The sequence below is a fragment of the Oratosquilla oratoria genome, chromosome 3, assembly GCF_046742065.1.
Source record: "Oratosquilla oratoria isolate Oo_2021 chromosome 3, ASM4674206v1, whole genome shotgun sequence".
In the NCBI taxonomy this organism is placed as follows: domain Eukaryota; kingdom Metazoa; phylum Arthropoda; class Malacostraca; order Stomatopoda; family Squillidae; genus Oratosquilla; species Oratosquilla oratoria.
In genome coordinates, this window is record NC_134779.1 from 29,887,200 (window position 1) to 29,903,690 (window position 16,491).

The 16,491-nt window shown below is 40.5% G+C and overlaps 1 protein-coding gene across 1 annotated transcript in view; it reads left to right on the top strand.

The window, feature by feature from the left end:
* The window catches only part of Gycalpha99B (guanylate cyclase 1 soluble subunit alpha 2), a 130,006-nt gene that overhangs the window by 95,147 nt on the left and 18,368 nt on the right, over positions 1-16,491 (top strand). Inside the window, exons 5-8 of the mRNA XM_076178357.1 lie at positions 1,688-2,394; positions 9,017-9,181; positions 10,563-10,742; positions 16,017-16,155. Coding sequence (XP_076034472.1) covers positions 1,688-2,394; positions 9,017-9,181; positions 10,563-10,742; positions 16,017-16,155 — 1,191 coding nt within the window. The remainder of the gene's footprint in view (positions 1-1,687; positions 2,395-9,016; positions 9,182-10,562; positions 10,743-16,016; positions 16,156-16,491) is intronic.

Here is a 16,491-nt window from a genome sequence, read left to right on the forward strand (position 1 = left end):
ACACACACACACATATATATATATATATTATACATACATTTATATGCATGTATATATATATATATATATATATATATATATATATATATATTTGTCTATCTCTATTGCCAGGCCGTTGATATCTAAATCTAACACACTTTCAAACAATTGCACTCAATCTATCGTTAATTGTTGCCGAGATACATTTTAGATACTCTTTTTCTTCTCTTTCTCGGAGTAAAAGAAATTTATAAAGTGTCCGTTACCTCAAAACAGTGGTTCTTAACCCTTTTCAACATACTCATCCCTTTCAAATCAGTAGTCAGTTCTCGCAGCCCCTGAATTGCTGAAAAAAATCTAAAATACAAATTTGATGACACGTAGCAAAAATCCGCGTTTTTCTTTTATCTTCATTGACAAAGCTTATATATATTTTTGTGTGCGACATAGATCCAAAGTACTTACATAAGTAAAACTGAATTTACGTGATCTGGCTGTACTGTGCAGCACACTTTGTGTTACTGTTGCTGCTGTTCTCTCTCTCTCTCTCTCTCTCTCTCTCTCTCTCTCTCTCTCTCTGATGGCATCAAATATTGGCGCCTTTGTATAGAGTGCTACTCACATGTTCAGAATTCAACCGATTTCTGCTCTTCATTTTGCTGTGAGGTATGCATTTGCCTCAAAGTCGTTTTCCAGCACAAAAATAACATACATATAGACACATATTTTCCTCTAATTTCTCCTAGGCATCCTTGCACCTCCTAGGGACTGCCCTCACACGCCCTAATGGGCGTGGGAGCACCCCCGTTAAAAAATCACAGAATTAAAATTTCTCCATTCAATAGCCTCTGTCTGGTGTGAGGTCGATGCTTTATTTCTGTTATGATGAGAGCAATATGTGCGACGAGAGATGATTGGATACTGCCCACACGTTTTCACGATTCTTTTGCATGATTGAAGGACGCCATAAAATCGGTTGGCAAATACTTTTAACACCTGTGAACCGTCCCACTTGATCCATTGTGTCTTGTTGGAATCAGCATTACTGAATACTAATCCTGTTCAACACCGCCTAACAACCCCTCCCCTTCCTCTATCAGGAGGCTAGGACAGTGCCCCTTACAGAGGACTTTGTAGTGTGGAATTGAATGAACCATTCCCTTGGTCCAACTCGCTGGCGGAAGGGTTTGTGCTGCCGTCGCCTCCACCTCCGCCGCAAGAAGCGACGCTCGAACCCGCCAGGCCAGCGAACATTATTGGACAGTAGTTGGTTTAATTCCTTCTTCCGATTATCTCTTGTTTAATATGCCGCATTACCCTATATTCCTTATCCATCCCATCTGAGGAGAATTATTATCAAATGATACAGAATAAAATATAAGAAAATGGGATTCTAAAATGGACTGCGGACTAGAACTTTATATACATTGCATGTGATTACTCTATATTATATTTTTCTACTGATATAGTCTACCTTCGAACATCTTATCTAACGATATTCTGTGGTGGTATATTTGTATATTTGTATGATTAACGAAGATGGAGACCATTTTTGGACAAATTGTTACGAAAGAGGTAATCAGGAAAAGGCAAGGGAGGATGGGTAAAAAGGGGAAATTGAAATGAGTGGATACGAGGGGGAACTTACAGGGAGATGGCTCCTTATCCTGACTGTACACTCATCCGAAGCTTCATTTATATTTTGCAGAAGTCAACAGCGAGGAGTTCCTCTCGAGGCTGGGCCAAGAATACGTCCGACAGTGCCGCGCCTTCTACGGGAGCGCCCTCGAATCCCTGGGGAACGACCTCCAGGGCTTCCTGAGCAACCTCACCAGCATCTGCGACATCATCAGAGACAATATCGGTGAAGGTGGTAGCGTGGGTAGCGTCAGTGTCGGTGGCGGCGGTGGCGGGGAAAGTGGGTTCGGTGGCGGTGCCATGATAAACACTCTGGCCAAATTCCGTGACGAAGGTCCAACTCTCTTGTGCAACCGCCAGGGAGAGTCCGTGCTCTTCCACTACCATACCAACCGGGAACTCATCCGGTACTTCATGAGTGGCGTCATTGAGGGCGTGGCAGTCCAGCTCTTCGGCCGCTGGGTCAAAGTATCAAGCACCAAGGGATCGGTGACGTCCAACGGAACCCGAAACCGGCACCGATACTATTTTCTGTACACCATCAGAGACAATGGGAGAGCCACGCTGGCACAGGACGCCTCCTCCCCCTCCTCCTCTTCGGCCAACTCGACGATCCGGCAGGAGTTGGACGAGTTGGAGGGGGAGGAGATACAGCAGGCAAGCGCCAACGTCCATGACTTCAACATTGGGGTCGAAAGCTTCTGTCACGCCTTCCCCTGGCACTTCGTCTGCAGCAAGGACATGCGATTCACGCAGCTCGGCACGGGGCTCCTGCAGGTAAGTCAGGTTCTTCTTCTCTTTCCAAGTATTTCTCCCCCACCCCACCCCGAATGTGAAAACATCTTTGTATCACGGCTCTGTCCACAGTTGAGGGTGCCGGTGGCCATTCGCATCCACAACGCTCAGCTCAATGTATCTTATTTGCAATTCAGTGCCACAACACCTGTTGATACACTGTATTAAACTCAAATTCCATCGCTTTTTATTGCTGTGCTCAGAATGCCTTACTCAAAGAAATGACCCAGATATACGGTTCGACATTATCCTTATTTTCAATGTTGTCTCCAAGTAACTACAACATAATCTCCTGTCACGTTTCTGTTAAACTTTATTGGAATTTGATACATGGCACTATGTATCAATGTTACACTCGATATCGTCAACACATTTGTCTTCATTTTTCTAGAATGTATCACTCTGAGGCGTTTTCCCAAAACTGATGTTTTTGGATTAATGTGTTGCATGATCATTAAAAAGAAAGAAACACAGCTCAGACGACAGGATGAAATCTATGCTGAAGTGGACACAGCATTAAACATGAATAAATTATGAACACTAATGCATCTGATAAAACTTTAGAATCATACAAATACTTTGAAGCGACAGAGGGAAATATCAGCAAAATGATAGAGATGGATACAATCTACCATAAATTGCTGTATAATCTGCTACATGGCTGTGTACTAAAATTGCAAATGAAAAAAAACTTTCATCCCAGACAACACTACCAAACTTTAATTCATTACTCTGCGACGTAGTGAAAATAGGTACTGCAAAATAAAAGAATAAAAATGTATAAAGCCATCTGTTACTAAAAATGCCATGTGATATCGACTTTTATAAAGCGTAGCACAAAGTGCCACAATATCACGTTTTGTTTATTAGCAAATGCTCCATTCACCTAATGACGGTTGAATTTCCCGCGGTGGAATTAAGAATAAACTCTCCCCTTCCGTTAAACCCTTTTCCATTGTTGTCTCTAACAGACGCGAGGCTTCCCCGCCCAGCAACTCTGTCAAACGCATTGTCTGGAGTTTCACACCGAATTTGGGGCACTTCCGTTCGCCAGACTCGTTCATGAAAGGATATCTGTTTCACGGTGCTTTTCTCTATGGCGAGCGCCCCTCAGCGGTTCAACTGTTCCCGACATGACCACAATGTTGGATAAGTTGGCACCAGAGTGTGCTGTCGTGAACCAAGTGCCTAAAGAGGTCTTCAAGCAAAACGGATCTCAAAATGGTAGCCAGCCTTTTCGGATAAAATCATCACACTAGAGGGAAAGAATGTGGTTCTATGCCGGAGTAGCCTAAAACCGCTTACAACAGTTACATGATGAAACGAATTCAAGGCATTTAATGTTTCACTTGACTACATTTTTCATGGAAGTGCATGAAGTGTGGGTCCTCGCTGGCCGAGGGGGCTAGAGCGTCGCTACTTGCGACGGAGGTTGAGGTGAAGGCGGTTCGAGCCCTGCCACTAGCGAGTTGGACCATGAGCATGGTTTATCGTATTCCACGCCACAAAGTCCTCTGTAAGGGGCACCGTCCTAGCCTCCTGATAGAGGGAGTTCGCGACGTTAAGCCGATTCAATGAAAGCATATACGGGCCAGTCCTGCCGTCTATTGCTTACTTGTGTTTACACAAAAAATACGCAGGAAAGAGAGTATTACGTGGAATGATGTGGAAGTTAAAGAAGAACGGTTAACGGGGCACAACAGAGACCTCACTCGAGAAGAGCGAGCGCGGAATGGAAAGGTGCCAAGTTTTGGGTGAATGCATTCTTCATGCATCTTGACCCCTGACCTAAGTTTTTAGAAAGCCCTGCTATCAAACAACTCTCCCAGTTTAAACTTGACGGGGATTACACGATAATCTAGTTTCGTCAACATACCGTCACATGCCGCTTAGGTTTCCAATACCGATCAGCGCTGTTTGGTAGCCAGCATTGGAAAAATAACCTGGAGCACAAGGTTTTGTATATGGTAATTAACCCCTAGATTGCACCAATGATTATGATAGAACGGAATATGATATCAAAGCAAGCCGGCCGAGTTTTCGGTCCTTAACGAGGTCCTATGTATATTGATTGACAGATAAACAGTGATATACACATATATGAGAGAGGCAGAGGGGAAAACACACAAATAGAACGAGAGTTTATTCTTTAACTAGTTTCGCACTATTTGTGTGTTTTCCCCTCTGCTTCTCTCACAACCTGTCAAGATGTCGTCATCCACATATATGAAAAAATATCGATGTAATCTAACAAGATTATCAGTTGATATACATCATGGCCCATTCGTGAGATGCATTACGTGTGGAGATGCTTGCACGTGAGTAAAACTTTGGTCTCCACGTGGAAGTGGTCTGTGGGCGTTGTCTGTGTGAAGCCGATAACTGTTCTCAGTGCCTTTATTAACAAGACCTGCATTTTGTGGTGTGTCTGTGCTGCCTATGCTGGGCCGGCATATTTCAACACAAAAGTTATGAATAATTTTGTGCCCTCTATTAGCTTAGTGTCGTTGTGTTGTCCGCTATGAAGGCGTTTATGACGACTTGGCGGCATGTGTATTGCTGGTTATACGTGGTGTAAGGGCTTTAGCAAGGCTAATGCAGTATCGTATTAAGACAGCAGGCCAGGACTCGTCGTAATAGGTTTAAATTGAAAAGAAGGAAATAGGTAAGAACTGGTCTACCAACAGTGGTTCAGGAATGGAATAGTCTTAGTAACCAGGTAGTGAGTGTTAAAACAACTGAATGTTTCAGGGAGGAGAATAGATAACTTTATGGATATGGATGAAAGGTGGTAAGGGAGACGGAACTATCTACTGTAGGCCTTATGGTCTCTTGTAATTTCCTTCATTCTTATTTCTTATGTAAGTTTCGTTGAGGTAGTACAAGTCGTTGGAGCTATGGAGTGTAGGGAAGGATCAGGAACGAGGGCGGCTGAGAAGAAAAGGCGACTGACTGTATTAGGTACACTCGTAATCGTCTTTGGACATACCAAACGCCCGGACTGTAATGGCTCGGACTTGAGGTCGTACTTGGTAGGTTGCTCATTGTGCCAGACACGGTTTTCCTTATACAGGTGTAGGGGATAATAGGCAAAATACGTGCTGACGTAGGTCCAGATGTTAACATACCGTGCATACGTTATATATACCAATGGCTTTTTCCCCCCTTACAAGGGAGGTAGCCAAAGTCAAAGGCATAAATCCACTCCCACTTATTTCATCCCCACATACTCCACTCCCATTCACCACCCCTCCTATTACAAAGGGCTAGCTTGCATCACGAATAGTAATCGGGTCTGAGTTATCACAAAAGAAAATAGAAAGGAACACATTTTTTCATATTGTCTACATACATGCGTGTTGAAAAGAATAAACTTATTGGTTTATTTGTATGACTCGTATGATTATTTTTCAGAATAGAATCTGACTTGTCATAATGATAAAGATTTTTTTCTTCTAATTTATGCCTTTTCATGCGACGCTGTCGACACTGAACATGCGTCACTGTTGACGTTTCGCTCCAGGACTTGTGTGTTTACCGACTCTAAGAATGACCTGTTGCCACCACCGACTATTTCATTCTATTATTGTTTTACTTCCCATTATATCACGCGTGCTTGAAGACTGGCACATATGTCGCCTTGTGTGTTTTTTTTTATGTAAACTCGTTATAAAAAGTATAGACATGCCATGTCTTTGGCCTGTGGTCTAGTTGCACAGAAAATGCATCGTTCTACGCCGACATCCGTACTGTATTGCGTATTGGCTCAGCACCACTCACGCGGTCAAACACGCGATCAGTCTCGTACTACTTAGTAATAGTTACTCAAGTACTAGTAATGTCCATTTTTTTTTTACTTTGCCTAAAGTTTTGTTTGTTCCTACTTAGCCAAGGGTTACTATTTCTCTGAATTTAAACTTGCACAAGGACGCATCTTTCGTCCATGTATGTTAAGTCTGTTATGGCGTCCCCGAGCTTACTCAAATGCAAATACACTGAATGTGTTAGTTGAACATGTAAATCGACTGTTTAAAGATAGAAAATAAGTAAAAAAAAAAGTATCGAGAAAAAAGTACGACAAAATTATGTAATTTCGCTCAAAGAAATTACAGATTATCTCGAAGAGATTTCCAGAGTTGAGTTCAGAATAAAAAAAAAGAGTACAAGACTTGCAAGATCTGCTGAATGATCTGGCTTGAAGGTAAATAAGAGTAAAACCGAAGTAACGTTTAATAAGATAATCATAATCGATGGTGAAATTCTTGAAAAAGCTTAAGAGTATAGTTGTCTAGGCCAGATGCTGAAACTAACCCAAGGTTATAACAATGACATAAAAAGACGCATTACAATTGATTGGGAAACGTTTGGCAATTATATATATGTCTGAAACTGATTGTTTGCAATCAATGCAATATCCCAGCTATGTGTAACGGTGTGAAATCTGGAAATTGACGAAGGCGAGAGAAAAAGTTAGGGAGTTCACAGAGGAATATGGAAAGAAAATTTGTAGGAACAACACAGAAGGACATGAAGAAGGCATGTCGGATGAGGGGACCAAATTGAAGTGCAAGATATTGTGGAAGTAATAATAGATCGAAAATGGAAACTGGGCCGGTGAGGTGGCCGGGAAGTAGAGATGGACTGAGTGTGTTGACTGAGTGGCTGGGAAGCGTGGGAAAGGTTTGAGAAACGGAATAGAGTGATGCGACGGAGTCTGGTCGGCGCAAGCTCATGGAATAGAACGGGAGAGGCCTTTATTCAACTGTGGATTCCGAGTGGCCAGTTGATTGATTGATTAATTGAGTCTACCACTATACCCTTTGCCACTGAATGGGGCCACACACAACGGAGTAAAATGGACCTAAGGCGGCTGCCAGGTCACAGACATGAACGCCACCCGACACGCGGGAGGGATTAATTATGACTTATTTAATCCTCTCGAGGCCACAAAGATCACGCACGAACGAGGTAAGTGCCACCCGATATGGGGCAAAGTTAAAAAAAAAAAAAAGTACTCTGTATTACGTTGTGCGTTTTCGTAAAAATAATCTGTGGCGGTGTGGACTTGATACCTTGTCTCCGGTTGCATGTAGGTCATGATACGAAAGACCACGATACACGTTACGTATTTCGGAAAATAAACGTAACAGTCTGAAATAGCTCCATACGCCACTTGGGCAATATAACTTTAATCGAGCTTCACGCCTCTCGTTCCGCGGATTTTCAAAGAGACATTAATACTAATGCCACTGCTAGACATAGTGTCAAAGTTACACCCATTATCGTCCACTCCGAAAGTTCTTCCACGCCCTGTTTATTAAATATACAATAATAAAGTGAATAAAAAATATATTTTGACGTTAACTCGCCAAGAAAAAATGCACTAAAAAGGATCAAATGGAGCTTACGAATATGCATTTACTAGAATTATGATACACACTAGCAGATGACACTGGACTGCCATCACTAATTACTCTTGGCCTGACTGCTTGTCAGTTTAGGCAATCGTGACGTCATCAAGTAAACGCGCAAAGCTGACGTCATGACCGGATCTCAACTACCAAAAGACAGAGACACTACCAAAAGACACTAGTCGTTTGAGCATACTCGGTATAATAGTGGCTCGAACATTGTCATACTGTACTATAGCTCCATCTCATTATTCGACAAAAAACAAAATGAGAATCTTAAGTCGGTTATAATACAGCTGTAGAGTTTTTTCTTCAAGAGATTATAAGAATATATTCCTTCTTTTAACCAATTTAATGAATATTTTTCCGAACGTAAAAAACAACCATGGATATCAGTGGGTCTTCTTCAACAATAGAATAAAATCTGGCTTCATACCAAGCTATTAAATCCGTTCTGTGGAATTACTACATAACGAGACTTCTGAGAAAACATCAAAGAAACTCGCATTCTAAAATCTTTCGAGATTTGATGAACTGCCTGCATCGCTGGAAGGTAATGGAATCTGAAATAATAGATTCGTTCATCCTTCTGTCAAGTATAGGTCATTTGAGACGAAAGCGTGTTTGTCAAATCGTAAAAATTGCAAAAATAATTAAACGTCGGTAGTCGCTCAATTACGATGGATTGTGTCCATGATCTCACACTAACTGCTGAGCACAGGGTTGGTTCCTGGAGAAATTGCCCGCGACCTTCAAAGGATGTGCCTTGATCCAAGGGTCCAACAGAGGATAAAGACGGATCTTTCTGCATGCACAACTAGGCCCTTCTTGGTGGCCACTCTCCACTTTACTTTTTCATTTAAGAAGGAAATAGGCAAAAATTGGTTTACCCATAGGGTGGTTCACGAATGGGATAGACTTTGTAACCATTTAGTGAGCGCTGAAACTATTGGTTGTTTTAAAAGAAGGTTAGATAGCTTTATGAATGGTGATGATATGTGGTAATGGACATGGAACTGCCTAGTGTAGGCCTTATGGTCTCTTGCAATCTCCATCATTCTTATGTTCTTGTCCATTAAGTTCCGTATGTTAAGAGATGTTGTGAGAGCTTAACCTCCCTCCCCCCTCCCCTGTACACGCACCTCATCATTTCCTGACGAAGATAATCTCAAACAACGTCTTCTCCTGTGCAGGTCTTCAGCAGTTCAGCAGTGAAGGACGGAGCTGAGGTCGGGTCTTGCTTCGGGCTCGTGTATCCGGAAGACACCGACTTGACCTACGACCAGATCGTGGCCAAGATCAACTCATCTTTCGTCCTAATCATCAAACACCAACAAAGCTCCAGGCTTAAGATGAAGGTAAGAATTCTCGCCAGCGGGGTTCATAACTTGTGCAGGGTTCATAACTTGTGCAGGTCATGTTCCAGTCAAACTAACAGTAAGTCTCGAAAGTCTTTTCTTTTTTAAGGAAACTATCCTTTGTTATCGTTTTCTCCCGCTTTAACATGTTCGTGGTTTCTGAGTTATAAATGAAGCAGTTCTATGTTTATTCGAATTCATGGAGAAGAATGAGATAAATATCACGGGAAGCTTGGACTGTGCAAAGAAAAAACAAAAGAGAAAGAGTCCAGTTACGTCATCAGTCGGGCTACTGTAAAGACACATCAGAAAGCAGCGCCGAGGCGTACCCTTCAAAAATCTCCATAACACTAAATCTACTTCAAACAAAATGCAAATCCGGAAAAAAAAACCTCGGGATCAGACGAAAGTCAAGATCGGGAATATGCAATTACATCCGAATTTACACTCTTTGCAATGGCTGCTACTCTGCGACTGAATCAAAGTTTATTGCACCTCTGGCCCTATCTATGGGCAATGCTGTAACTTTACACACACAAACGCACACATTATCCCCTTATGCAAGGGGAACAACAACAGTTTATAGTATCAGTGAAAGCTTTTCATGTCGGGAGCGCGGTTCGAATTCAGGATCTGAGGCTTGGGAGGTCACGACGTTGTCCATATCCATTTCAACAAGCCGCGCGCGCGCGCGCGTGTGTGTGTGTGTGTACGAGTATGTGTGTGTGTGTGTGTGTGTGTGTGTGTGTGTGTGTGTGTGTGTGTGTGTGTGTGTGTGTGTGTGTGTGTGTGTGTGCGTGTTTGTGTGTGTGCGTGTTTGTGTGTGTACGAGTATGTGTGTATGTGTGTGTGTATGTGTGTATGTGTGTGTGTGTGTGTGTATGTGTGTGTATGTGTGTGTGTTTGTGTGTGGGTGTGTATGTGTGTGTATATGTGTGTATATGTGTGTGTATGTGTTTGTGTGTGTATGTGTTTGTGTGTGTATGTGTATGCGTATGTGTGTGTATGTGTATGCGTATGTGTGTATGTGTATGCGAGTGTGTGTGTGTGTGTGTGTGTGTGTGTGTGTGTGTGTGTGTGTGTGTGTGTGTGTGTGTGTGTGTGTGTGTGTGTGTGTGTGTGTGTGTGTGTGTATGTGTGTGTGTATCTGTATGCGTGTGTGTGTATGTGTGTGTGTGTGTGTGTGTGTGTGTATGTATATGTGTGTGTGTGTGTATGTGTGTGTGCGTGTGCGTCCGTGTGTGTGCGTCCGTGTGTGTGCGTGGGTGTGAGTGCGTGCGTGTGCCTGCGTGCGTGCGCGCATTTAAAGACACAATTGTGTTTGTTTTTTTTGTTAAAAGTGTATTTGTGTCTCTATTTTCCCCTTCTCTTTGTTTTGCAGAACATGGAACTGAAGGGTCAGATGGTCGAGTGCCCAGAGAGCGATTCTCTCCTCTTTGTGGGGTCCCCCTTGCTCAAGGGAATGGAGGATTTGACGTCTCGTGGTCTCTTCTTGTCCGATATTCCCATCCACGACGCCACGAGAGACGTTATCTTGGTCGGCGAACAGTCCAGGGCACAGGTGAGCACGTTCGTATTCGACTGAAAATACCTCTTAGTATCCTCAAGTTGATCGTAAGCCTCAAATTAAAATGAACAAATAATATAGAACTTAATGCCATTCTTGTAAAAAAAAAAAAAATACTGGCTGTAATCGTACTCAATTTTGAGAAATATCGTCCTTTGCAATTTACTATGCAGGGAACATAATTTTAGAGGCTGTGCAAGTTGAACATAATCTTCAGATTAAAACAAACAGACAAAATACAACTCGATGGCATTCTTGTAAAAAAAAAAATATTAGTTGTAATCTTACTAAGATTTGTGAAATTCCGTGTTCTGCTACTTACCATACAGGGAATATAACCAGATGTCCGTGATGGGGGAAATGTTAATTTTGATAGAAGAAATGTTAATGAGGCATTGAATGTCAATGAAGGACCAAATAATAATAATATAGAGCAAGGTATAAATAAAAAACAAAATGATAATATAAGACATGATATTGAAACTCAAAATGTGTCAAAAAGAAGTAATCAGGAGTTTCTTAAAACTATGTACTTTAATGCTCGTAGTATTAGGAACAAATTTCAAGAAATACAGGCGTATGTCAAAAGCGAAAATCTCGATATGATAGGAATAACTGAGACATGGTTAAATGGTACAGAGTTCGAAGCTGAATTTAATATTGCGGGATTTAAACACTTTCATCAGGATAGAAACCACAAGAAAGGTGGGGGTGTTCTATTGTACGTTAAAAACAATGTTCATGCTTGTGTTTTAGAGAAAGTGAAACAGGATGCATATGACAGTTTGTGGGTTGAGTTAACCCAAACAAATGGACAAAAAATGAATATAGGTGTAATATATAGGCCAAAGACATTATCATTAGCAGACGACAAACTGTTATTTCAAGAACTGTCTAGTTTCTGCAACCGGGATTTATTGATAATGGGTGATTTCAATTTTACTGACATTGATTGGATGACCCTTGAACATGGCCATATAGGTAGTCGCTTGATTGATTTTCTTGGTGACAATTACTTAATTCAGCATGTAAAAGAGCCCACAAGATATGGAAACTTACTCGATTTATTGATCACTAGCCGCGAAAGCATGGTAACTGATGTAGAAGTCGGTGAATCTGTTGCAAATAGCGATCACAACTTAGTCAGATTCAAACTCCTAAACAATTTTAGAATAGATACTTGTGTTTCTAAAATACCCGATTTCAGTAAAGCTCAGTTCATAGAACTACGTCAGGAGCTTCAGCTTACAGATTGGGAGGAAAAATTAAACGAAAGGCCTGTAGATCAGATGTGGGAAATATTTCAAAATACGCTCACTAAGATGATTCAAACTTACATTCCTTTTAAGGACAGACGTCCCCCAAATCAGGCTCGCCCAAAGTGGCTCGACAAAGAAACTGAAAAAAGTATTGCTAAAAAGAGACAGGCTTATAAGAAATATAAGTGCTCGGGTGCATCTAATGACTATGAAAGTTATGTATCAATACAGAGAGATTTAAAAAAGACAATAAGAAAAAGAAAGCGACAATACGAAATGAACATCGCTGAGAAATCCAAAGAGAATCCCAAAGAATTCTATAGTTACATTAGAGATAAAAAGGTTGTTAGGAATCACATTGGTCCACTATTATCTGCTGACGGTCAACTCGAATATTCAAATGAAGGAATGTGTAATCTCTTAAACAATTATTTTAGCTCGGTATTCGTAAACGAAACACCTCAAAGTGAATTCCAAACTGAAACCTGTGAAAAGTCTGGGGTAAACTTACTCACTACGGTAAATATAACAAAAGAAAAAATTAAAAGGTGTATAGACAAACTCAAAGTTAATAAAACACCAGGGCCTGACGGTTGGCATCCAAGAATCTTAAAGGAAATGAAAAATGAGATTGTTGTTCCATTAGAAATTATTTTCAAGAAATCCATCATATCCGGAGATGTCCCAAGAGAATGGAAGCTAGCTAACGTTACTCCCATATTCAAAAAAGGTGACAAAAAGAAACCAAATAACTATAGGCCTATTAGTTTGACTTCGATCGTAGGAAAAATAATGGAAACTATCATCAGAGATGCTATCGAATATCATTTAGAAAGTAACCGTTTGATAAATGATAGCCAACATGGTTTCAGACGGAAACGTTCTTGCGTGACTAACTTACTCGAATTCTACAACACAGTTGTCTCGAATTTTGACAAAAGAAACAATATAGATTTAATATATCTAGACTTTGCAAAAGCTTTTGATACCGTCCCACACGAAAGACTTCTTACTAAATTAGCTTTGCATGGAATAAGTGGTAGCCTATTAGGTTGGACTAGTAATTGGTTGAAAGGTCGAAAACAGAGAGTTGTTTTAAATGGAAAAACTTCTGGATGGAAAAGTGTTGCAAGTGGAGTTCCTCAGGGTTCCGTTCTTGGGCCACTTCTATTCATAGTATATATAAATGATATAGACCATGGACTAAAATCTACTGTTTCCAAATTTGCTGATGATACAAAACTGTGCGGAGTGGCAAATGATCACTCAAACCAATTAGATATTCAAGATGATTTAGATAAATTACAGCAATGGTCTGAAAAGTGGCTAATGAAATTTAACACAAGTAAATGCAAGGTAATGCACATAGGTAAAAATAACAGCAAGTACGATTACAAGTTATTTGGAAATTCGTTAACAAAAGTGGATAGTGAAAAAGATCTCGGCGTAATTATCAGTAACGACCTCAAATCATCCAAGCAGTGTATTTCAGCCTCTGAGAAAGCAAATAAGATTCTGGGATTGATTGCGCGATCTTTTGATTTCAAAAGTCCATCACTCATTAACAAGCTATATAAATCGTTAGTTCGTCCACATTTGGAATATGCTGTTTCCGTATGGTCACCGAATCTCATTAAAGACATTGACAGACTGGAAAAAGTACAACGGCGAGCCACAAAACTGATTCCAAATATCAAAAATAAATCATACGAAAATCGACTTAAGCACATGAATCTGTTTTCCTTAAAAAAGCGTAGACTCAGAGGTGACTTGATACAGGTCTTTAAGATTTTAAAGGGAATTGACAACATCAAAAGTGACCAAATTTTCACATTGAATGAGAATCAGACAAGAAACAATGGTCTCAAACTGTCCGGAAATAGATTCAATTTGGAAGTAGGTAGAAACAACTTTGCCAACCGTGTAGTTAATGAATGGAATAAACTTCCTGCACAGGTAGTGCAATGTAGTTCAGTTCGAAGCTTTAAGAATCATTTAGATAAATACCTAAGTAAGATGCTGTAATTATTATAATTTATGTTATATTATTTGTTTTTGTTTTGTTATTATTTGTCTGTCTGATTTTCATTTATTATTAGTTATATGTCAATTTATTATCATTTACTATTTACCTGTTTGTTTGTTATTCAACTATACCAATGCATTTATTATGTATTTTAATTGTTATTTACATTGTTATAGTTTTAATTTATTATTAATGATTTTTTTTTTTTTTGCATCCGACCTAGATATGGATCAAAAGGTCTCCTGTCGGCATGCTTTGCCTTTGTAATCCTTTGTAATCCTTTGGAATCTGTGCAACCCCTAACTTCTATATCCGGTCTTTATACACTTGGGGGTCCAGTAAATGTACGTTAAAATGGCTTGGCATTATCTGAAAATTCATGATTGAAAGTCCGAAGACCACATTAGCCTTTGTACGAAAATGTAAGCGATTTTACTCTATGTTGCCTTATCTAAGAACGACTACATGAAATGCAATAGAAGGGTTAACCGCTCTGCCGATTAGAAAACGGAATGAAAACATATCGGATAAAATCAGATTAACAGAATTATCATAAAGTACAATTAAGATGGTACAGATATAATATCAAATTCAAATTGCAGCTGAATAGACCATTTGAGCTAAAACCGAAATCGGAGTAAATATTGTTATGAGTTAATGGATTCAAACCGAAAGCGACACAGTGAGGTGTCTGTAAGCTTTTATCATTAAACCGTGTTACACGAGATTATCTCCGTTAAAAGCACGCCCCACTCACTGACTATATTCCAGGCAAAATAATTAACTCCCACGTCTCGATTAGACCAATAACATTACATAATTACATTATTTCCAACCCAGTTTGTGCTGATTGGTAATATTCTATCACTCTGATCATGATCGTTACTTTCAAATATATGCTCACATTTCAGGCATCTTGTTTTACATATTTCTCATATCCGGTATAAATTGATTATTTCATCACTGCATCAATGTTATATGTATCACTGAGGTTAGAAAACTGTATATCCAAGTGTGGATGGAGTAAAAATGTATGTCTTTATTATCATTGACTTGAAGAAATCCGTTTCTTTTTTGTTTTTATTTCCTTAAATTTCCTCCGATCCGTTTCTTTAAAGAATTTCCTCAGCCATATAAATCTTATTTTTCAAATGTTGTATCAGCCGTGTTTGTATGACTCATTTCTTGGGTCCATATTCTCTTCTACCATTTGAAACGTAATACATGGCCATTTTCTATAGGACACGGGTATTTAAGAATTTAAATAACACTGGTTTCTTTAGTTAGGAGTAAATTCAGTATTGCTAGTATATCGTCCCTTGTAAATCATGTTATTTCTTTAACCCTTTGCGCCATAATGTTATTCATTACTCTACTCATTAGTATATTTCCTCATGAATCTTCAATTTTACTTGTTTCCCATTTCATATAATTCACCCACACAAATAATGTCACCCACCTAGACCACACTGTCACTTCCTTCAACCGTTCCTTTTCCAGGTGAGTAGCCATGTCTAGTATCATCTCTTACTACTTGTCCTCATTCTTCCCCCCCTCTTTGTGGGGAGGGGGGCGTGTGCCATGTCGTCTCTTTTCGTCACCTTCCCCCAGTTGCTATTCTCATATGAATTACCTCAGCTTTGCCTTCTCCCAGCTGCACATGTTCCACATCCATTTATTGTTTCTATCATTTTCTTCCCCGTTAGCATCACACTCTCCATATTGTTCTTCTCTGTCCCTTCCCCACAGGCGACGCTCCCCGTTTCCCATTTGGTTATCAATAATCTAATTTACTCGAGTCTCTACAAGGCACATGATATCTGATTCTTTCGCCTTCAATTCGTCATTGATTTCTAACCTGACCGATATTCGACTGTCTAACGTTTGGATGCGCCTGCAGTCTCACTCTGCGTTGTTTCTCTCTTTTCCTTCCCCACGATCCTTTTCGAATCTGCGTCCCCGGACCCCCGGACCCGTCTGCAGGATGGGCTGAAGCGTCGCATGGCTCATCTCAAAGATTCGATCGAGGCCACCAATCGGGCCGTGGGCGAGGAACGGGAGAAAAACGTCTCCCTCCTTCATCTCATCTTCCCGCCGAATATTGCCAAGCGGCTTTGGCTCGGTACGTATGGCTTCATACCTCCTACTACCCCTTCGTCTTCTTTTTCCTTCTTCTTCTCACGTTTGCTATGAGTAGCTGCTGTTTCCGATATCGATGTATCTATATGAACGGCTTGCCTCAATAGTAAAGAGGAGGTTAAAAGAAGACTAATTTCTTCCTTTTCATTAAAGTAACCTGTACCTCAACACCGAAAGGCTCCTTCCCCTTTATAAAGGAGGGAAAGGCAGCCAAGGTATGCACACACCCATCCCACACCCACCCAAATAACCTTTTCATTTCCTTTAACCTTATCTCTATCGGGATGCAGGCCCGCCCCTACCCCCCCACCCGCCCACT